The 24,764-nt window shown below is 36.0% G+C and overlaps 1 protein-coding gene and 3 pseudogenes across 2 annotated transcripts; all 4 read right to left on the bottom strand.

Annotated features, from left to right (window-relative positions):
• Positions 1 to 258: 258 nt before the first annotated feature.
• LOC111295890 (BAG family molecular chaperone regulator 4-like) lies at positions 259 to 3,037 on the bottom strand (annotated as a pseudogene). The gene is made up of 4 exons (XR_016326225.1): positions 2,616 to 3,037; positions 1,795 to 2,114; positions 1,542 to 1,688; positions 259 to 579 (listed from the first exon to the last, which is right to left on the bottom strand). The product of XR_016326225.1 is annotated as a BAG family molecular chaperone regulator 4-like (transcript).
• Positions 3,038 to 3,315: 278 nt separating this feature from the next.
• On the bottom strand, positions 3,316 to 5,265 carry LOC111295891 (cytochrome c-type biogenesis protein CcmE homolog, mitochondrial pseudogene; annotated as a pseudogene).
• Positions 5,266 to 5,411: 146 nt separating this feature from the next.
• Positions 5,412 to 9,540, bottom strand: LOC111296341 (receptor-like protein 49). The gene has a single exon (XM_022890602.2). The coding sequence runs from the start codon at positions 8,915 to 8,917 to the stop codon at positions 5,507 to 5,509; it is 3,411 nt and encodes a 1,136-aa protein (XP_022746337.2). The 5' UTR covers positions 8,918 to 9,540; the 3' UTR covers positions 5,412 to 5,506.
• A 4,481-nt stretch (positions 9,541 to 14,021) lies between these two features.
• Positions 14,022 to 21,572, bottom strand: LOC111297862 (uncharacterized; annotated as a pseudogene).
• Between the last annotated feature and the right edge of the window lie 3,192 nt (positions 21,573 to 24,764).

Here is a 24,764-nt window from a genome sequence, read left to right as displayed (position 1 = left end):
AGATCAAGGACACATCTCTTGTTATGAGTAAACTTGTTCGTGCAACCTGTAAGATTTGCGTCCGAGGGCAAACAGAACGAGAATAAAGCAGAGAAGCATGAGTTGAGTCCACAAACCTGCTTAAGAGACCATTTCTAAGGGTATAAACACATCTAATGGGTCATATGATCCCTTTCATGTGAACTGAATATCTCCAAGATACTTCGAAAATGGTAAAAGGCTAGTTAACAGCTCAACTACAACTAATGGAACAATTCATAAGGCACTAATTTAAGACCATTCAATTTAAGTATTATATCCCGATCGTTAAGAATCCATTCATGATACATATGTTCTGCTCCACAGATATGTTTTATAGGCCAAAGAATTGGAAAAAAATTAACTAATCAAACTGTTCCCGATCCTGCGTCATATTTGTTGAAGATGACATAGGAGGAGGGGCAGTGAAGCTTCCCATTCCAGAGTCAAATGTCTCCCATTTTGTTGTCACGACACAGCTTTGCTACTGTTGCTAAAAGGATCGGAATTTCTTGCCTTCAATTTGTCCAGTGTCTCATGGAAGTTTTGGACACGATGCACCTGATCAAGGGAGCAATGAGTCGATATAACAGCAGACAGCAGCATATACGCAACTCATTTGCTAGATACAGAATTTACAATTTTGTAAGCTTGACACATGATCCCACAAAATATTATACAACGCTGAAAATAATAATTGCATAAAATCCTTTCCTCTTTCAGCACAAAGCAAAAGATTTTTATGTGCTGTGAGAATTGTGCATGAAGTGTACATTGCCATGACTATGTCTACATGCTTATGTGTTGCCTCCACACTTGTATTCTCTTGTCATGTCATAGTTGACATGAAGGAGAACAGGTTTATAGTGCAAAATATAAGGAGGAGGATCTGTCATGGATTTGCTAGTGCTCGGTCATTACAAGGAGTGGCAAGTTACAGCATCACCAACTAAAGGAGTTCCAAGGAAAAATAGCAGTATTCTCCTTACAACAGGTGTCAATATCAAGGCAACACACAGCATTTCCAAAAGAGAAGACCATTGGAACCAGGGACTGGATATCTTCCATTTACCAGGCAATTTGATTGAAATATCAAGCAATAATGGTCCTATATTTCTCACGTAGAGTAGTTCTCGGCTGGCATAAAAATGCAATAACTTAAGACTTACTAACCACATTCCCAATGATAAAAAATGGAAACAAGGATTCCGGTTGCAACGCATTCCCAAGGCCTAATCTTTCAATCCAAAATAGCTAGACTGGACATTACATTTCACAATCGTTTCTAACAACATATAATACAGGGCATGGGCTAGAAACAACTTAGCTTAGATAAAAGGATATAAATACACATTGATATTCATCCATAAGGACTATAGTTGACCAATCTCAAAAAAATTGGTTTAAGTTCGACTTTTTTTAGATAGCAAATGACGCAATAAATGAGTGCAACAAAAATGATGCAACATGTGAATATTGTCCAAAAACAAAATCTGATAAACCTCAATTCCTACAATACCAACCTCAGCCTTCCGCTGTAACTTTGCTTCTCCTTCAGCCTCAATCCCATCCAATTTCAGCAGCTCTCTCATTAGTAACTCCGTTGATACATCAAATTCCTCATCTGCAACCTTGGTTCCACCGTTCACAGCCACTTCTAATGCAGCCACCTATCCAAATGAACAAAATATAGAAAAAAAAAATCCAATTAAGTCTCAATTTATTATATAGGCTTCACTGTCCATACTAATAAATACAACAAGCTAAGAAACTCACTCTCTCAGAAAGCTTGTCAACCTCTTTGCTGATGCCAGCAACTGCCGCAAAAGCCTTTGACATTTCTCCACTTTCCTTCATCTCCTCAACCTTATTCTCTTTGCTAGCTGTCGTCTCTTCAGCCTTCTCTTTGCTACTCGTCATCCCCTCAACCTTCTCCTCCTTGCTTGCTGGATTCTCTAGAACCAAAACCTTCGAATTATCTTTCACACCAGCCGAGTGCAAATGCACCTTGCCCTCTTTCTGTTTCCGTCTGAACAAAACCCTTAGTTTATCAGGTTCCAAACCCATTTTTTGAGCAATTTCTTTCTTCAATTCCCCTGCCATCACTCAATGAATACAAGAACACATGAATTTGTATCAATACAATAAATCATAATTCATAACAGGAAAACATAGTTTCTTTTTACCAAGCTGAAAACATCCAATCCACCAATCAAACAAGTCTTCAAAATTTTTGAGAAATGTTAAAAATTTGGTGACCAAAACAGAAAATCTTGAAGTTAAAATGGCAATAAACAGACAAATTTTACAGACATGTGATACTAATCTTAAGTTCACACAAAATAAGAATCCATTTACGAACTTAATAACTGCATTAAAAAAACAGAGAGTAATACCAGAAGCAGGCTTAGGAGTGGAAGCCCCAAGACCCATATGAAAGGCGGAAGCAAACGACAAAAACCCTAATTACGCCTCATTCTTTATCCACACCATAGCTCCAATAGCACGGGCATGAAGACAATATTAACCTCAAAAATAAAAAAAGAAGTCCTCTTTGTGTTTTAATTTGAGGAAAGAATTAAGTACAAGCAAGTTACCGAAAGTAGAATGGGCGGGGACATAGAGCTGGTGCTGGGCCGGGCCACGCATGACGTTGATCTTGATCATGGGCCCTCCAGAAGAAGCAGCAGCAGTTTCGTAATTGTGTGTGTTTGTTATGAAGATCATCATCTTCATCGAGGTCGTCTCTTCGCTGGACCATAATGCCTCCTGGTCTCACCTCGCGATCCGTTTCTTCGCTTTCGGCGTTGGGATTTTTCATTTGGGAAAAAAAAGCGTGCGATAATTCTTTTCTTTATATCAGTTGAAGGAATATTTGACTATAAATCTAACCAGCAAGACGAAAAGAAACTGAAGAAGAAGAAGAAGAAGGAGAGCGTGCTTTTTCCAGCCCAAAGATTTGGGTGAATGGTAACACTGGGTCTGTCGGTTCGGTCGGTTTCCATGTGGGATTAGAGCTCAGGCGGCTCCATTTTACATAACTAAGGTCCAATCCAAAGGCAAAATCTTATTTAATCTAAGCCAATACTTCCAACGGTGTCGTTTATCTCGAGTTTTAATAAATTGGAAGTTTTTTTTTTTCTTTTCTTTTTTTAGAAAATCAGTACGACAATTTTTTTTTTTTTTTTAATTTCATCTGCTAAAACTAGCAATGATGGAAAAAGAAGATAAAAAAAAAAACACGTGGCTTCATATATAGATCTGGATGTGCTTTGCTTTGGTCGTAATCGTAAATCTCATGTTAACTTCATTATCAAAAGTGGGTCATACCAATCAAGCGACCGATTCCCTAGCTCCTTCCAGCCCTTCCTCAGTCTTCTTCTTGTTCTTCTCAATAGCAGCTGCAGCCTCTTTAGGCATATACTTTTCATCATGCTTGGCAAGAACCTTAGTCGCCGAAAAATAACAGTCTCCGCTCCTAGCTTTCGCTTAAACGCTTCTCGACGAAACGTCCCTTTTAATCTCTTCAGTAAACGGCTTAACAAATCCTTCAACCACAACGGAATGTCCCTCTCTGAACAAATCTGGTAAGGAACCTTCGTACCTAATCAACATATCGGTTATCAAATCGGTAATGACAAACTCCATTTCTTTAGAAGAAGCCGGCTGAACCACGCTTCCTTCCAGAACCAGACCGCCGAGTCTAAACTTTGTTTTTGATGGGTCTTTCGTGTATTTTTTGAGGGCGTGGCGTCGGTTGGGGTAACGTAAAAGACTAATTGTTCTTGAAAATTGTTGAGAACTAAAACTACAAAGCCCGCAATGCAACTGAAGGTTAAGGCGTAGGTCCGGAGGCGGCGGGTCTGGGGTTGGCGAGCTTGGGCCCCGATGTCGACTTTTTTGAGCGGGGATGCGGCGGGAGGAAGTGGAGAGGAAGCGGAGGGTGGAGGGTGTGAAGAAATAGTCAATGGTGGCGATGGAAAGAGGCGCGAGATGCGCGATCTACGGTGGAGATTGAAGGGCAGAGAGAGTTGATGGTTTCTGGTTGTGGAGCCTGCGGAGGAGATAGGATCTCAGACGGAGGACGAGCCTAGTGGCCATTTGATTGATCTTACCTTTTGGTTTTCTCGCGAAAGGGATGGAAAATTCTGGGAAGTTTGGGGTTTGGGATGTACGGAAGATGGAAGTTTGTAACTATAAATTAATTAATATAAATCTTAATTGAAATATATTTTTAACAAAAAAATTCTTAAACGTTAAAAAATAAAAAAAAAATAATTTTCGTCCATTTCTTTGATTTTATAAAATATATAAAGTTTAATGGAAAAAATTGATTCAAATAATGCATTAATATTGTATAAAAGAAAAACTATTGTTGTGACAAAATTTAAATTATCATTTGAATAAAATCTATTATATTAACTATAAAATATATGTTTTTGGTTTTGAAAAGATACATAGTATTCGCTTGATCTATGTAAAAAATGGCTAAATCTTTTCATCATGTTAAAATCCATTTAAAAAATTTGTTGAAATTTACTAACTTGAATTATACTAAAGTGAAACCTTGGTTCGAAATGCAAGGATAGCTTTATTTGACGAAACCTAATAATAAATTCAAATTAAACTAAGATTTGATATAGTAATTAGCGAGATATCTAAGGTATACTAATATTTAACCATAGTGACCAGTACAAGAAAAGAAATAGAAAACAAATATTGCATAGAGAAATGCATGAAGCTCCAGATACAGAACTTTTTTTTCTTTACAAGCTTTAATTTTATTTATTCAAAACTACCAGAAAATCTGTTAAAATACAATTATTTCATCATCTTTATAAGATATCAAAGAATAATATTCTAATAGCAGCCTTTTATACTATAGTTATATTAAGATTTCGACCAATACAAAAGTCATTTGTTAACTGTATCTCCTGCAGTCCAACTCAGCCCATGCCACATGTTCTTGACAATGTCCTTGATTTGTTCTCTTTATAAAAGAGAACATACTAACTAATAAATGGGCTCCAGAGCTCTAGCTAATTTAGAACATGGAATGCCCCAACATTCCGTCGATCAACTCATGAAGGGGAAATGTCCGGCCGATCAACAACAGAGGGAACGAGGACACTGTTTTTTAGACCCACACACTGATTCAAGGCCGTTGATATATGCACATCAAGAGAATGGCAATAGGCACATCCTAATTCCTAAAATCTGTAAGTGTTATTTTACTCTCAGATTGTGCTTAAATTTCATGACTAGTTTTAGCATCTACGAGTCTTCAAGTGTTCGGCGAAATTCCTGAACGAAAATTATTGTTCTTGTCATATCGTGTATTTGCTTGTGAGGGAAGTTTAGCAACAGGCAGATAGAGCCTCTGACTGAGTCTATTGAGAGGAAAAGTTGCTTTGAATTATTTATTGAGGATCCGGAGTTACATGTTCATTTCTTATCACCCCATTTCCAGAATTGATTCTTTCCTTATCTATATACAAAACATACAAACTAAACCAAAAAACAAGTGAAGGGTCTGAGGAGAAAAGGAAGAAGATGTGGAAGAAGAAGGAGATAAAGATGGTGAATCATAGCAGGTGCAACATAGGTCATGAATTACCTTCTTCCTAGTTTTGTCAAGTTTGGAGCAAAACACACAGTATCTCCCACGAAATTCTTCACCTTTTGCCTCTTTTGCCTTGCTTTCTTCTGCTTCATCGTCTTTTTCTGTGTTGTCTTCTTCAAGATTTTCTTCTGCCTCAAACTTTGCATCATCAGGACGTGTGTAAATCAGACCCACCTTTGGAAGGATCACCGCAAGGATTTTATCGACATTATCATTGACCCATTTACTTGCACTCTTCCAAAATATTAAGGGTGCAACAAATGCTGCTGCACCTACACCAAAGCCCACCCCAATGAATATGGTCTGCCAATCAAATCCATCCGTTGATCGAAATTCTGGTATATTTGGTGCATTTTGACACGGTACACTTAGAGGAGGCCCACACAATCCTGTGTTGTTCTCAAATGAAGCTTCTGAAAATGATTGAAGCTGGGTGCTCGTTGGGATCCGTCCCACTAGCTTATTGTTTGAGACGTTAAGGAATGAAAGGAAATTGAGGTTTACTAGCTGGAAAGGGATCCCACCATCTAAGTTATTACTTGAGAGGTCCAAGGACTCAAGCTGTCGCAGGTTTCCTAAAAATGATGGGATTGTCCCTGCAAAAGCGTTATGTGAAAAGTTAAGGACATAAAGTGCATTGAATGTTGAGATCACTTCTGGTATTGGCCCTTCAAACTTGTTGCATGAAATGTCAATAGAGGTAAACACGGTTAGGATCTTCTGCAGCTCAAACTCTAAACCTTTCATGGTAATTTTTATTGAGTCCTGATAGTAATATGGATTGAGTTTTAGGAATTTAAACTGAAGATGTTTGAGCTTTGATTGGGCTTCATTTTCGACAGCCTGCATAGCCTCCCAGGTCGCCAAACATGTTTGATGCAGTTTGCCACTAAAATTGTTGGATGCTACGTCGACAATCTGAAGCATTGGCCAGGCACTATTGTTCCCAGGACAATGAATGTTACCATTGAATTTGTTGGATCGTAAAACAAGGACACGCAACTTGGTTATATTCTTCAAATGGCATGGGAACATGCCGTTGATCTGATTGTTGCCAATATCTAAAACCTCCAGCTTTTTACAATTGGCCAATGATTGCGGAACCTCTCCTTCCACTTGGTTTCGATTGAGATCTAGGGTTTGTAATCGACAGTTTTCTGGAAATGTGTCAGAAATGATGCCACTGAGATTGTTTCGCCTTAGATTCAGTACTCCAAGAGACACACTCATCTGAGTCAAGCATTGAGGAATTGGCCCACTCAGGGAATTATTAGATAGATCAAGTACTTGAAGATATGAACTATTGCATAGCGACCCGGGGATACTCCCAATAAAGTTATTACCTGAGAGGGAGAAGAAAATTGCAAACTGGAGGGAGTCACCAATCTCAGGTGGCAAAAGAGAGCTGAGATTATTGTTTGAGTAATCCAGATAGGTGGCATATGGTGGAAAACTTGGTATTTTCCCTCGGAGCTGGTTGGCATGAAGGTCAACAACAATTAGAGAAGAAGAAATATACTGCAAAGGTCCTTCAAATTTTGCAAGAAAATTCTGAGAAAGATTCAAGTAAGCAAGGCTTTTAATTTCCCAAATCCAATTTGGTATTTCCCCCACAATCTGGTTTTTTGAAAGGTCTAGATGGTTTAACTTGGCTTGAGTTTTCAAGAAAGCAGGGAATTTGGTCAAGTTGCAGGAAGCCAGCTTTAATGTGGTAATGTTGGGAAAGGAAGACAAAGCAAAATTAGTAGGACTTGCATCAATAGACAAGTCGTTATATGACAGATCAAGATTGGAAAGATTCCTCAACTTTTGAATGTCATACCATTTTATGAAGCCACTGAAGTTGTTAGAAGAAAGTGTCAGGATCTTAATACCTTGAAGTTCAAATACAGACATTGGAAATTGCCCTTGTAAATTGTTGCTGCTTATATCAAGGGTATCAAGCAGTAAAGAGGCCTTACCAAGGAGGTCACCAAGGCTACCACTGAATTGATTTTGGGAAAGGAAAATTTTCCGCAGTGATGGAATGGCAAACAAAGTTGGTGGAATGGTTCCTCTTAACTTGTTGTTTCGTAAGTCAACACTTACTAGCTTAGAAAGGCCTGACCACTCCGTGGAACGAATTGTGCCATTTAGCTGATTAAAAGCAAGGTTTAGCTGTGTGAGATTTCTTGATGATGAGAACGATGGCATTGGACCAGAAAATTTGTTGGTTGAAAAATCCAGATAGACAAGCTGTGGAAGTTGTAGCATCGATTCAGGTATTGGTCCACTGAAATTGCAACGTGCGAGCTCTATTCTTGTCAATTGCCCAAGGTTACCAATAGATTCTGGTAGTTGCCCACCTATATTTGTGTCACTAAGTACCAATGTCTGAAGAGATGTATTCAGAGGAAAATCTTGAAATGAACCTTTGAGTAATTTGTTGTAGGACAAATCGAGAGTCTGTAATGTACTTGCATGGAGGACTTCTTCCGGGACTCTTCCAGTCAGGTCAGTAGCACTAAGACGAAGGGAAGTTAAATTTCGAAAATCTGCAAAGAATTTTGGAAGTGGAGCAGACAAATTATTGCTGTCCAAGCGGATTACTGAGAGAGACCGAAGATTGGAAAAGGAGGAATCTATAGGTCCTGAAAGATAACAGTTGGACATGCTCAACACTTGCAAATTGGTCAGTGACGATAAGGCCTGACACCACTCTTTTCCACTAGCTGATATATTTACGCCATCAAGATGGAGAAATCTTAACCTCGTGAGATTTCCAACAAGCATCTTTAGGTTTGGCTTCTCAAGTTTCAAGGACTGTCCAAGATAAAAATTTGTAGATAAGTCAAGAGTAACCAAACTTGTCATGCGTGAAATCTCAGCTGGAATTTGCCCTTTAAAGCCAGAATTTGACAAATTAAGATAATTCAAATTTGCAAACTTGTCAAACTCGGAAGGAAAAGCAAAGATGAGTCTGTTGTGAGCCAAATTGAGTCGCTGCAGATGCTGAAGACGGAAAAGACTACTTGATTTGTTGATTGTTCCAGAAATTAAGTGGTTGCTCAAGTCAAGGCCAATAACCCGACCATCGGCTTCGCAACTTACACCATCCCAAGAACAGCAATCCGTGGTTTGATTCCAATTCACCAACTTTCCTAAAGAAGCAGAATTGAAGCTGCTTTTCAATTCGAGCAACAACTGTCTCTGATCGCTTTGACATTGGCCAGAAACCAAAACAACACTGATGCTAAAGAAAACTGGTATAAGCCATGAAAAGAGTGAAATCCTCATCAGTAGCGGTAACGAGTGATATCTACACAACTAGGAAATATGAGGAAGATGGCAACGGGAGTAGGTTGAGGTGAGGGCAGGCTCAGAAAGCATGAGGTTTTGGCATATCCTGTTCGAATGGTGGCCGACCAAAGACCACCCTTTTTGTCAAAGAATGGCAACAAAAAGGTGTAGAATGGGGGATGAGAGGCAGAGTATGGGATGATCACCGTCGAAGGTAATCCGCCGCGTACTTTATTTATTGTGGCTTGTTGAACATTCACTACAGTCTACACTCTGTATAAAACGCGTTCTTTTTTGTCGGCTTTCTACTATCATTATTTTGTTAGAAGACTTTGGGTAGCTTCTTGTTTTTCAAGTTTTAGCTAACTTGGAAAAATCAAACCAAAGACTTGATTGGCGTTGATGCAAAGCTGCTGGCCACGCTTAAATTAATATAATCAGACCAACAACAATTCACACCTGGCTTATTTCTTCACTATTCTCAGTTGTGTACTTTTAACCAGTTATGAGAACATGAAATTAAGCAGTCCCCCGAGACTTGTTAACAGTTAATTACAAATATCTAATCTTTTCCTTTCTTATTGGCTGAGATTATGATTTTATTCTCCTTTCACATAGAAGGAAATTCGTGTCAAAAAACCAGAACAAAAATCAAATAAAGGGCTCATGTTTTGCTGTACTCTTGTCATGAGGATTTGGCTTTTTACTATTTTATTTTATACTCCATAATACTAGTATATCACTAGGCTGATTGCCAGCTAATCTTATTTTGACCTTTTGTAGTGATTCTATTTTGAAACATGGAAAACCGAAGTCAAAGTTATTAAACCAAATACTATCATTTTCAGGCTTCCCTTCTTTTCCCCCTTATTGGTGAAAAAGAAAACCCAATTGTTCCAATTTTCAAACCAGCCCAATCATTCTGATTTTAATAAAACTGAGAACCAAATGCTGAAGGAAACAACTCAAACTGCAAATAATGTGGCAATTAAATAAAAGGCTCTTGGATTTAACAAAATGAAGGCCAAATAAAAGGATTTTAGAGTTTCTCTCACTAAACAGGCTACAAACAATTTGGTGCGATAAAGTATAAAAAAAGTATGGCATCCAAAGTCTTTGGTTGAGATAAAATTATGGTACAATTCGACATCATTTGCCTCTCTCTTCTCCCTTCTTTTTCAAAGTCAGAAAAGTTGAAAACTAATCGACTGACAATTTCAAATATATGAGCTTGAAGACATTGACAAAGTCACAAACTGACAAGTCACTGTTCCTGGAATTCTTTCTTATTCGTCACGGATGAATGTTGGGTTTTAATTCATCACGGATTTTCAGACCTTATTAATCTGAAACATAGCCTTTCTCCAACTTCAATCATTTAATGTTTATGACTAATATCGAATTTACTTCCCAAAAGATGGTTTATCAGAATCCATTGTTGGAAACATTCTTTTTCTTTTTAATAAAATTTTATTTTTATTTGATTTTGAGATCAATTATAGTAAATGACTTTTGAACAGTAACATCACATGATGAGGTTAAAACTCATGTCTAAACATTAAGAGTTATTGGTCATTTGATCTAGAAGCTGAAAATTACGAAACATTATACAATGTTTAATTTTAATTATTTTTTGTACATTCTATATTTAATTTAACTTATACATAATATGTAATTAAACACTTAAAATTACGAGACATTGCAATTATAAGAGTCAAAACTGTTCTTAATATTATAATAGACATAGGAGTAGTTTTTAAGCAATGGAACCGATTTGTTTTTGAAAGTGAAAGTAACTACTGCTACTACTTTAGTGGAAACAAGAGCAGCCAAACCAAACAAGAAAACATAGGATAAAGTTAAAAAAAAAAAGTAAGCATAAAGACCTAAGTAAACAATGTTAAAAATGTGAGCTGTGGACAAAACATGAGTAGCAACAAGAACAGACTAGGATCACAGGCATTTATTTATCCCTTAATAAGACATGGAAACGGAATGACGGTTTGAAGATGGGTCCCGTTTTTCATGGGTTTCATACACTTAAGAGAGAGAGAGATAGGACAATGGAGAGACTTTCTGCCCAAAGAGCAGCCCATCGTCAGCCCCACATTTTCCAGGGCTCTGTTGGAGCGGAGTGGAACTCTTCGAAAAAATTTTTGCGAGTGTCACGGCCACGACGGATCTCTTTGACTTGGACTCTTGGAACCATATTCTCCAAATCAAACCAGGTTCTCTGGCGGATTCACATGCATGCTTTCCATTTATTGGATAATTTGGTTTTGATGTTTTCCATTTATTGGATAATTTGGTTTTGATGTTTTTGGTGTATATATGGGTTTCGGATTATATTAGCATGGCCTATGAATAAGCTATTAGCTCCTCCTGAATCAAGTCATGGTTAAACTTATCTGGTTTTGACAAGTATTATCAACCTTACAATTAATAGGTCCATCGTTCACTTGCTAATCTCAAAAATTAAAGATATATAATAACACAAAATTAAACTATAGTTTGACTGGAATCACTACTTTATGAATATTGTTTTGATGGGATTCTGCCAGCTATTAATAATAACATTTAAGAAAGTCGAGAACCGTACCAATAAATTCTAGCAGCAGATTGAAGGGGCAAAATGACCCTTTAATGCAGAAGATAGACTGGATAGTGGAGAGTGGGTAAAGTTCCATAATGTCTTAAATCCAAAATGACTTTCTTGTTCATATTTCAACTGTCCCATGAGAAACAAATGCCCGTTCGTTCTAAGAACTAATGCTCAACCAAGACCGGCGTTTATTTATTCACACCTATTAGTCTGGTTGGACCTGATGCATGTGAAATATTCCTGTCCTTTAGGTGAAATACATGTGAAACTGATGTATCATCTTTTGTCCCATCCCATCATTATTCTTTAGTTTTCTTGGACCATAAGTTGTTTTCTTCAATTGTCTTTCCCCATGGAATTTCATCTAACTAATACTAATTTTATACGATAGTATTAATAGGGAGAATAGCCAGTTTGTCTAAAAGTAAATTAGTGAATGTTGCCATTGATTATATGATTATCGAATAAGTCTTGGGGTAAAACTGGTGTTTACTACAAAAGGAAAAAAGCCGATGTTAGTAGGATGTGTTGTGTAGATTAGATTTGGTAATTTAAAATATAATATAAATATGATATAAAATAATATAAAAATGATATAATTTAAAATTTTAATAATAATTATAAATATATTTAATAAAATAAAAAATATATTTTATATTTTTATATTAATATAAATTATGACATATAATTTTTATATAAAATATAAAATGAATATATAAATTTTAATATTTTATATGATATAAAAATATGAATTTTCAACTCTTTTGTACGCCAAGAATATATAGTAGGGAGAAAGCAACAGATATTGAAGATGAGGTTTGAAGCTCAGGCGAGAAAGGAAATTTTACGGTGTTGAAATAGATATGCAGCGTCATGATTATGCACCAATTGCTGCAATATTCTGCTGCAAGAGTTGGAAGAAGAGAGGAGACTGCAGAAGCCTTAGCCTTTGACTATTAGGTTGGTTGAATGTCCATGTCAAGAGTAGCAGTCTGTTTTCTAAATATTTCGACGTCTTGGCAGAACCAAGAATTAATTACATAGACCTTTTTGTCACAGACATGCCAAAATCATTGACTTTGCAGTCTTTCATGGAAAGCAGATTTTCATAGAAAAAAAAAAATAGAAATGACTTGGTCCGTCTGCTGAACGGAAGGATAATTCAAGAGTTAAATAGGAGCTCGATTAGAAATTTAACAATTATTCAAATAATTTAAGTAATTCTGGCAAATCATATCTAACTGTTATATGCTTGCCAATCTGGCAAGTTGCCAACTATATATAATTCCGTAAAAAAGCATATCGATATTATGCCATGGCATAGCTTTTTCATTTGGTAAAGACACATTCCTGCATTTGCTTTAGCTTTCCATTCAAATTAACCAGCAGAGCAACGGAAACTGAAACTACTCCGATACGGTTACCTCTTCACTGCATTTATGAATGTAAGTTTAGGAATAAGTCAATAAGAGTTCGCTGAGAAATGATGCTGGAATGGTGCAAAGTGTTGAAATTAGGACACTATTTTGGAAAAGTAATGGTTGGTGTTTGTCAATGCGAAATTTCCAAAGCACAAAAACACTTACTGGTTGAATACTCAAAATCTTATATATTAAAATCCTAACTGTAAAAGATAATTGAATATTTCATTTCAAATTATTACATATCTAGTACTTTGTCAGCAGTGGTAATCATTAATATTTCATACTAAATCCTTAAATGCTCTCTCAAATAATTGTTTAGAATCTAGATCTTTGCAAATCATACTTAATCGCTAGATGCAGGTACATCTGCAAGTCATGCCAAGGCTCCTTCTACACCTACTATGCGCTCAACTGTTCAACTTAAAGATGCTTTCCTGCATTTGCATTTCTCTCATCGATACAAGCAGAACCAGTAAAATAAAAATCACCGATGAAGAATTGCTCCACAACTGCAATAGTTTCGCTTCTATAAATTCTTCGGCCCCTCTCGCATGTCAACTTCTTCCTTTAACTAGTTGAGGATAAATCTCTATTATGAATTACTACTGAAATGTTTTAAGCAAAACTTTCCTCATCTGAGGTGCCCTGTGGGTGCTCAGAATGCAATTTATTCCGGATTTCAGGCAAGGCAAAATAGACGTTAACTTTTCACAGCACAGGGAGGTTGAGTTGTTGGTGCCCAATTCAATCTAATTAGTGGGTCTCAGTAAAAATGGTTATGATTTAGTACCCTCCAAACATAAGATAAGAACAAGACAAATTTTAAAGACAAAGGACAAAAAAAAAAAAATCTTGAACTAAAATTCAATATTCATCTAAGCCTTTATCCTTTTTTTGCAATCATTTAAACACTACAACATCTATTTTCACCGGTTGAGCTTTTGTTAGAGGAAAAAATGACTAACTATTTTCGTCCAATGGATGACTTCATGGAATGAAAATAGATTTTTAGAGGTTCAACTGATTCATTATAAAATATTCAGGCTTTGATTAATTGTAATAAAATGTTAGTGACTTAAATGATTATTTAATTTTGTTTGAAGGTTTTTTTGACCGTTATGCCAATTTTAAATTATTTTCATTTATTTGATAATAGACTTCTGCCACAAGTATCATACTGGACAAGTTGTTCTGACTTCTGATGAGCCTTACTATTCTATGAAAATGCAATCATCCAAGGATGTTCAGCCAGCTGAATGAAGGCTTTTCTTATTTACCTAAAACTGAAGAGATGCTGGCTTAGTTTGCAAAACATCATTGCTGCAATGCTCGTTTTCATTATTGCTAGAGCCTCCTACCCTGACGCCGGTGAGCCATCCTCCCATGATTTCTGCTTTTGAGATCCAGCTGAGGGAGAAGCCTTAAAAGAACACGATCGATGTGCTTATAATACCATACCCTCCATCTCTTCCAAAATATAAGAGGTGTAATGACAATACCTAAGCCAAAGAAAAATCCTATCTTAGCACCTATCAAATTCCAGTCGATGTGGCTACCAGTCCCAGAATTTGACGGGCTGTCTTTAGGATCTGGTAGCAGTTCGCATTTTATATCCAAAGGAGGTCCACATAATCCTGCATTGTTTTCAAACGAAGCTTCCGAAAATGATTGAAGCTGGGTGCCGGTCGGGATCCGTCCCACTAGCTTATTGTTTGAGACGTTAAGAAATGAAAGGAAATTGAGGGTTACTAGCTGGAAAGGGATCTCACCATCTAAGTTGTTACTTGAGAGGTCCAATGACTCAAGCTGTCGCAGTTTTCCTAAAAATGATGGGATTGTCCCTGCAAAAGCATTATGTGAAAAGTTGAGGATATAAAGTGCACTGAATGCTGCCATCATTTCTCGTATTGGCCCTTCAAAATTGTTGCATGAAATGTCAATGGAGGTAAACATGGTTAGGATCTTCTGCAGCTCCAACTCTAAACCTTTCATGGTAACTGTTGTGTCCTGATAGTAATATGAATTGAGTTTTTTGACTTGATATTGGTGATGTTTGAGCTTTGATTGGGCATCATTTTTAATAGCCTACATAGCCTCCCAGGTCGACAAGCATGTTTGATGCAGTTTACCACTAAAATTTTTGGACGCTAAGTCAACAATCTGAAGCATTCGCCAGGCACTATTGTTCCTGGGACAATGAATGGTACCGTCGAATTTGTTGGATCGTAAAACAAGGACACGCAACTCGGTTATATTCTTCAAATGGCATGGGAACGTGCCAGTGATCTGATTGTTGCCAATATCTAAAACCTCCAGCATTTTGCAATTGGCCAATGATTGTGTTACCTCTCCTTCCACTCGGTTTCGATTGAGATCTAGAGTTTGTAATCGACAGTTTTCTGGAAATGTGTCAGAAATGATGCCATTGAGATTGTTCCGCCTTAGATTCAGTACTCCAAGAGACACACTCATCTGAGTCAAGCATTGAGGAATTGGCCCACTCAGGGATTATTAGACAGATCAAGTACTTGAAGATATGAACTGTTGAATAGCGACATGAAGGTCCTTCAAATTTTATAAGAAAATTCTGAGAAAGATTCAAGTAAGCAAGGCTTTTAATTTCCCAAATCCAATTTGGTATTTCCCCCAAAATCTGGTTTTTTGAAAGGTCTAGATGGTTTAATTTGGCTTGAGTTTTCAAGAAAGCAGGGAATTTTGTCAAGTTGCAGGAAGCCAACTTTAATGTGGTAAAGTTGGGAAAGGAAGACAAAGCAAAATCAGTAGCCCTTGCATCAATAGACAAGTCGTTATATGACAGATCAAGATTGGAAAGATTCCTCAACTTTTGAATGTCATACCATTGTATGAAGCCACTGAAGTTGTTAGAAGAAAGTGTCAGGATCTTAAGACCTTGAAGTTCAAATAGAGATATTGGAAATTGCCCTTGTAAATTGTTGCTACAAAGATCAAGGGTATCAAGCAGCAAAGAGGCCTTACCATGGAGGTCAATAAGGCTACCATTGAATTGATTTTGGGAAAGGAGAATTTTCTGCAGTGATGGAATGGCAAACAAAGCTGGTGGAATGATTCCACTTAACTTCTTGTTTCGTAAGTCAACACTTACTAGCTTAGAAAGGCCTGACCACTCAGTGGAATGAATTGTGCCATTTAGCTGATTAGAAGCAAGGTTTAGCTTTGTAAGATTTCTTGATGAGGAGAACGATGGCATTGGACCAGAAAATTTGTTGGATGAAAAATCTGTTGCGCCTGAAGCAATAATCACAACAATACAGAAGCAATAGACAATAATCAATAATCAAATGCGCAGGAAAAATAAAGCACACCAAGATTTACGTGGAAAACCCTCCAGTGTAGAGGGAAAAACCACGGGCCACCAGAAAAATCTTCACTATCAAATAATAGTTATACAAAGTTTTTCTCTAGCTAAAACTAGAGCTAATCAACAACTAGAGAAACAATTGGAGAAATCTCACCAAATAAGTGACTCAATAAATACACCCTGGATTTGTTCCTAGAGAGCTTCAAACCCGATCTTCACCGTTCAAAATGTATAACTCTGAATCATAAACCTCCTGACAAGGTTCCAACTCAATCGGACCACGGATCGACTTCCGTTTAATCAACTCTCCCTTCTCCTTTTTTTCTCTCTGCTTTTCCTGGCTTTTCTTCTTTTTCTGCTTGGTTGTCGACACACACATAAAACAACCCCACCTCTTTTTTATTAAGTAGCTAGGGCTCTGTGTAAAATAAAAGATCAAGGCCCATGGCCTTTACTTGGTCTAAAACCACTTATATGGGACTGGACCCCATTTTCCTAACAATCTCCCCCTCCAGCCCCATTAAGAGGAGATTCATCACCATAGCAGTTTCATTTGAAACTTACCTTGGCCAGGGAACTCATTCCGGCCAAGTTACTGCAAAGCTCAAGCTTTTCCCTGGGAAGTTTAACAAGATCATAAGTACCATTCTTTCGTAATGGCTCCATCTCTTCTTTCATTGCTTTTAACCAGTGCTCTCTATCCGGAGTAACCTGCACATCTTGAAAGCTTTCTGGCTCCCCTTCACTGGTAACTAAAATAAAATCTGAACTTGGATACCTGGTAGATGGCCTGCGCTCTCTAGTAGATCTCCTGGGCTGAGACTCTACATCACTTGATGCTGAAGGTAGCTCCCCCTGCTTAACACTTTCAGGTAGAGAGGATTGCTCCCCCTGCTCAAAACTAATAGCATCTGGCTCATCACCAACTGTGGCTGGCTTATTCATATACCCAAGTTCTGTTTCTGGCTCATTTTCACTATCTGTGGCTCTTTCTTGTGAAATCTCTATCGGTGTTGAAACATCACACTTAACAGTAACTCGTGTAGTCTTCTCATTTTTCTCAAGGTCTGCTATGATTTTTTTTTCATGAAAGACCACATCTCTGCTTCTGACTGTCTTTCTCTTTACTGGACCCCATACCCTGTAGCCAAATTCCTCATCACCATATCCTACAAACACACATTATGTGGCTGTACTGTCAAGCTTTGATCTCTGCTCTTTCGGTACATGTATGAATGCTTTACACCCAAAAACTTTCAAGTGAGAGTATGAAGCATCTTTCCTTGTCCACACTCTTTCTGGAATGTCAAAGCCCAAAGGAACTGATGGTGACCTGTTAAGTAAATAACAAGTTGTGTTGACTGCTTCACCCCAGAATGGCTTTGGTAATTTTGCCATCCTCAACATACATCTGACTTTTTCCACAATGGTGCGATTCATTATGCTGCGGTGTTTCAGGTTCTGTCATCTCATGCCTGATCCCATGCTTTGAGCAATACTCTTCAAAGCCTTTAGATGTGTATTCCCCATCATTATCAGTTCGAATACACTTCAAGGGTAACCCTGTCATCCTTTCAACCATGGCATGAAATTTTTAAAAATACTGCAGTACCTGACTTTTATATTTCAACATATACACCCAAGTCTTACGTGAAACATCATCAATAAAAGTAACAAATTATCTGCTACCACCTAATGACTCAACCTCAATGAGACCACATACGTCAGAATAAATTAATTCTAATCTATTTTTTTTCTCTGAGAACTTTTACGAAAAGAAACTCTATGATGCTTACCAAACAAACAATAATCACATGAATCGAGAGACATACCTTTGGTCAAGGGAATGAGAGACTGCCTTGCCAAAACCTGTAACCCTTTTTCACTCATGTGTGCCAGCTTCCTGTGCCACAAGTTTGCTGAAGCATCATTTTCAACGGTATTTACCTGGTTACCGTTCAATTGCATCTATGTCTTATACATTGTGCAGCATAGTTTTTCCCTTGCAACTATCATAGATCCTTTGAGAAGCTTTCACTATCCATTCTTTTGTCGACTTTCATATCCCTCCTTATCAAGGACATTAATAGCAAGCAAGTTCATTCTCATATCTGGAATATGTCTGACATCCCTCAAAGTTAACATGCAGCCTATACTAGTTTGTACAACAATATCACCAATCCCAACAATCTGCGACACACTCTTGTTTCCCATCTTGGTACAACCAAAGTCTCCTGCTTTGTAAGTTGTAAATAACTCTCTCTTAGGAACACAATGATATGCCGCACATGTGTCAACTATCCACTCAATGTCGAGATCACTAACATGATTACAATCACCATGTGTACAAATCAAAGTAACTGAATCACTATCTGAATTCACTGCTGCAACATTGTCATCATTTGAACTCTTGTCTTTCTCATCTTTTCGCTTTTGCTTTAAGATTCTACAGTTTCATTTTATATGACCCATCTTACCACAATGAAAACACTTCACTTTACCTCTAGACTTGGATCTATGTTTAGATTTACAAGTTGTAATCTTTTTAACAAGCATAACTTTATTCATACATGTTTTTCTCTCATACAATGCTGTCAATTTTTCCCAAACAATGTGAGCATCTGATTCCTGCGCTACATGATGGAACACGCTGATATCAACCCATTTTTTGATTGTAGCCAGCGTCTTTCTACCTAGCTTCTTCCAGCTTTCATCTTTCATATCTGCTGGTTTAGCCGAATCACCCAATACTGGCTCATACAAATCTTTGCAGTATAGATGATCCTCCATCATAGGCTTCCAAATTGAATAATTTGATGCTGTCAATTTTATCATGGAACATGTATCACCCTTCATGATCTCAAACAGAATTTACTTCTATCCTGGGTTGCTTCTGTATCGATGTCTCAAAATAACTCTCGCTCTGATACCACTTGTTGCGCCTGAAGCAATAATCACAACAATACAGAAGCAATAGATAACAATTAATAATCAAATGCGCAGGAAAAATAAAGCACACCAAAATTTACGTGGAAAACCCTCCAGTGTAGAGGGAAAAACCACGAGCCACCAGAAAAATCTTCACTATCAAATAATAGTTATACAAAGTTCTTCTCTAGCTAAAACTAGAGCTAATCAACAACTAGAGAAACAATTGGAGAAATCTCACCAAGTAAGTGACTCAACAAATACACCCTGGATTTGTTCCTAGAGAGCTTCAAACCCGATGTTCACCGTTCAAAATGTATAACTCTGAATCATAAACCTCCTAACAAGGTTCCAACTCAATCGGACCACAGATCGACTTCCGTTTAACCAACTCTCCCTTCTTCTTTTTCTCTCTCTGCTTTTCCTGGCTTTTCTTCTTTTTCTGCTTGGTTGTCGACACACACATAAAACAACCTCACCTCTTTTTTATTAAGTAGCTAGGGCTCTGTGTAAAATAAAATATCAAGGCCCATGACCTTTATTTGGTCTAAAACCACTATATGGGACTGGACCCCATTTTCCTAACAAAATCCAGATATACAAGCTGTGTAAGTTGCAGCATTGATTCTGGTATTGGTCCACTGAAATTGCAACGTGCGAGCTCTATTCTTGTCAATTGCCCAAGTTTACCAATAGATTCTGGTAATTGCCCACCTATGTCTGTGTCACTAAGTGCCAATGTCTGAAGAGATATATTCAGAGGAAAATCTTGGAACGTACCTTCGAGTAATTTGTTGTTGGACAAATCAAGAGTCTGTAATGTTGTTGCATGGAGGATTTCTTCTGGGAGTCTTCCAGTCAGGCCAGTAGTACTAAGACGAAGGGAAGTTAAATTCGGAATTCTGCGAAGAATTTTGGAAGTGGAGAAGATAAATTGTTGCTGTCCAAGCAGATTACTGAGAGAGACCGAAGCTCGGAAATGGGAGAATCTATAGTTCCTGAAAGATAACTGTTGGACATGTTCAACACTTGCAAATTGATCAGTGACGATAAGGCCTGACACCGCTCATTTCCCCTAGCTGATATATTAACGCCATCAAGATGGAGAAATCTAAGCCTGGTGAGATTTCGAACAAGCATCTCTAGGTTTGGCTTTTCAAGTTTCGAGGACCATCCAAGATAAAAATTTACAGATTAGTCAAGAGTAACAAAACTTGTAATGCGTGAAATCTCGGCTGGAATTTGCCCTTTAAAGCCAGAATTTGACAAATTAAGATAATGCAAATTTGCAAACTTGTCAAACTCGGAAGGAAAAGCAAAGATGAGTCTGTTATAAGCCAAATTGAGTCGCTGCAGATGCTGAAGATGGAAAAAACTGCTTGAATTGTCAATCGTACCAGAAATCCATTGGTTGCTCAAGTCAAGGCCGATAACCCGACCACCTGCTTCGCAACTTACACCATCCCAAGAGCAGCAATCCGTGGTTTGATTCCATTTCACCAGCTTTCCTAATGAAGTAGAATTGAAGCTGCTTTTCAGTTCGAGCAACAGCTGTCTCTGATCGCTTTGACATTGTCCAGAAACTAAAACTACGATAATGCTAAAGAAAATTGCAATATATGAATTGAAGAAAAGCCATGAAATCTGCGAATTTCTCATTGTTGTGAGGATAATCAAAGACTCCGGCACAGCTGGAAAGTTAAAGATTGCTGTACTATATATTAAGATGGGGGGTAAGGGTAGATCGAAAAAGGTTGGAGGGAAAGCAGTAGAGGAGAATGGAATCGCTCAATCTCTTGAAATAAATTCGGTTTTCCTGTGAAAGAAATCTTGGATTGTGCCTTGGAGCGTAATGGATGTGGTACAACTTGCATAGTTTTATTGCAGGAAGACTCGAACGGGTAATGGAGATTGTAGAGGAAAATTCCACTACCGGAAAACCTCCAAACCTCAATTTTGTTTTTTCATTCGGCTTCAAGGTGTCAGGCCAGCTTGGAAATTTTAACATAATAGGTCAAAGTCTTTGATATGATATGTCCTTCCTAGTGGCCAAGTAGGTTCTAAGAGAACATTAAGGTCTTGGTCTTGAGCTATGATCTCTTCTTTTCCTCTAGGAGCTATACTCCTGTCGACCAAAAAAAAAAAAAAAATCTTTGATATGCGGCTTCAAATTATCTGGTCAGCTTTCCAAATGAAGCTATAGTCAATCAAGTCTTTGTAATGCGTCTTCGAAGTAGTTGCTTCGGTTGTTGTTCTTTTTTCTTTGTTAATTAATACTAGAAATTCTAAATCGTGTTGGTTGGGAGCTTTTTGATTGCATGCTTACACCTTTTCTCCATTCTTGTTGCCAAGGAAAAACTAAAGATGCAAATTACATTATTCAAAAGTCTAAAAACTCAAGAAATGACTTTAATTATCATGAAATAGGTGGTGGTAATCTACAATTATTTTTATTACAATATTATAATTAATCTATCATAATCCAGATTTATGAAAGAATCTATTATTTAAAATTGTGAGCTGTAAATAAATTTTTAATGAATCTTACACAATACTAAATTTTATTGATTAATTACATTATATTAATTACAGATGATATGCTCACGTGGTAATAATAATTTTGAAATGTTTTGTGTAAGATTATTCAGATGTAACAAAATCAATTATCCAAAACATTAGTGAAATCCAAGTATATATATAAGCGTAATTGTTTATTATAAAATCTAATTCTTACTTCTTTTTTTTTTTCAAATAAATACTCCTCATATTCTTATTAATTTTATTGAGAATACAATATTTTCCTTTTAACAATTAGAGAAAATAAAAACGTACACTAAAATATAAAATTTTTTACTATATTCACCATTTGCCTTGCAGTTAAATATAATATATATATATGTTTTTAATGGTCCAATAACTTAGCTTACATAAGAAACAGAAGTTTCGAGTTTTAAAAGTTTTTATGTTTTATGAAATTTATAGTTTCTTGATCTAATTACTAACTCAAAAATAAATACAGTAACTCAGTATCTTTTCTTTGATATTTTCTTTAATTAAGAAAATTTAGGATTTAATTAATATAGATCGTCATCAATCAATCATAACTTATACACTTTTTTTCTTTAGTAAGTATATTTACGATTTAAAGGGACATGCCTTTATTTCCACATGATTATTTTCCAAATTTTTTCTTACAAAATTTGTTAGCAAAATCTTCATTTGAATATAATAGTGTTTTTAGCAGCATTTCATTTATTTATTCATTTGAGCCACTTATAAACAAGTGATCTAATTTCTGGCCCAATTAATCTAACATTGTTGACGGTGGATTTGGACTGGGTATCACGTAAGCCCCTAGGGCTTTTTTATAATGATGTAAACGAAAAAGCCCCATGTTTTTGGGATGTCGGATGTGTTGCGGGTGGATTAGATTTAATAATTTAAAATATAATATGATTATATAAATATAATATAAAAAAATAAAAATAATATGATTTAAAATTTTAGTAATAATTATATATAAATTTAATAAAAAATTTTCATATTTTTATGTTAATATGAATTATAATATATAATTTTTGAATGTAAAATATTATATAAATATATAAATTTTAATATTTTATATAATATAAATATATAAATTATCATATGTAATGTAGACAAAAAAAAAAAATTATATAGCCAAGAATATAGAGCAGAGAGAAAGCAAAGATACTGAATATGAGGTTTGAAGCGGCTAGGAAGGAAATTTTTATGGTGTTAGAAATAGATATACAGCGTCATGATTATGGCACCAATGGATGCAATAATCTGCAAGACTTGGAATAAGAGAGGAGTCTGCAGAAGCCTTAGCCTATCACTATTAGGTGATTGAATGTCCATGTCAAGAGTAGCAGTCCGTTTTCTAAGCTTTTCCACGTCTTGGCAGCACCATGCATTAATTCCATACGCATTTTTGTCACCGACTGTAGATACTCAAATTTTCTTGAGATTGTAATTATTTATTTTTGTAAATATTAAAAAAAATAAAAAAATTAGAAAAATTTAGGATAATTGAACTTATTCAGGATTTTTTTTTTTTTTTGGATTATAAAGTTAGAGTTGAAATCAGAATATGAAGTTTAAACCAAAAAGAAATTGAGATTTTTTTTTTTAGGGATCTTATAATTTAAATCTTGTAAATACCCCATCAGATTCAATATAAAAGGAAGCAAAAAAAAAAAGGAGAGAGAGAGATATATATATATATATATATATACACAACAAAAAAGCATAGAGAAATAGTCAAAAAAATTAAGAGTTTTTTATATAATTTTTTCTAGCATTTTGAGTTTAATAATTAGGATTTTTTAAAAAAATTATGTGTTGGAGAAAAGAGTTGAGAAGAAACACAAAAGGGAGATATTTAATAAAAAATTTTGGTAGCATATTACAAAATGTACTACAATCTCAGTAAGATTAAATTTACAATCGCAATGAGGAGGCATACTGATTCAATCACAATAGCAAATATATTACAAAAAATGTATTTTCATCAACCAAAATGAAAGCAATCATAATGAAAGAAGTAATAACGAAGAAACATCCCAAACTTAAGTTTTCTACCCTACACTCATCATTCATAAATGTGTCTAAACTATTAAAATTATTGTTTGTGAAAAATTAAAATAAAAAAACTTGGCTTCGATCATTAAATCTGTCACACCCAAAATTGAGGCATAACAAATATCGCACACCTGCAAGATGTGATCTTACATATATGTAAAGCTGGAAAACATACTAAGACTTATAAATATAAATGGGACAAACATGACTGAAAACGAAAAGTTCATAATATTTAGTATCTTTTAACACGAAAACGAAATACTTAAAAATTCATAAATCCTAAAATATCTAGTTAAAATCATAAACAACTAATTATAAAAGTTTGTATGTCTAAGCATCTAAGAGAATCCTAAAAGTCTTATAGCAGCAACTAAAGTTTTGGAATATTACTCCTCTAGATTCTCGCAAGCATAATTAAAATCTAAACCTGAAAAAAATATTAAAAAAAAAAGAATGAGTACAATCACTCAATAAGCAATCGACTTTTCTCGATTGAATTAAGCATGACACAAAGTATTTAAGCCAAAATATTAACTAAATGAATCAAAAATATTTTTGGTAATTTTTTATTCACAAATATATTCTCAAAACCAGATTCTCATATCACAAAACATAATCAAATATCATAAAATTATAAATTTTATTAGTTTTCTGTAATATACTACGACCACATTTAACTCGTGGCATAAATCAGAATCAAAAAATTTTCTTTAGTGCAATGAGACAAAAGTATATCAGAGGCAACTAGATCATTGCACTGACAATAATAATTAATCAATTAGTGCAATGGGATCGAAGTATATCACCAATGGTACAATGAACAAAAACTATTATTCTCAACTGGTGACATGGTTTGAAATTGGTATCGATATCACAAAATATATGTTGACTTGGCCAACAATTAATCACCATTGGTAGGGTTAGAATATAGTTATACTAAAAGAC

This window comes from Durio zibethinus, chromosome 12 (assembly GCF_047325235.1).
Source record: "Durio zibethinus cultivar Kanyao isolate XHJ-2024 chromosome 12, ASM4732523v1, whole genome shotgun sequence".
Taxonomy (NCBI): Eukaryota; Viridiplantae; Streptophyta; class Magnoliopsida; order Malvales; family Malvaceae; genus Durio; species Durio zibethinus.
Note: the sequence above shows the minus strand (reverse complement) of the source record. Positions and strands in the feature narration are given on the sequence as shown.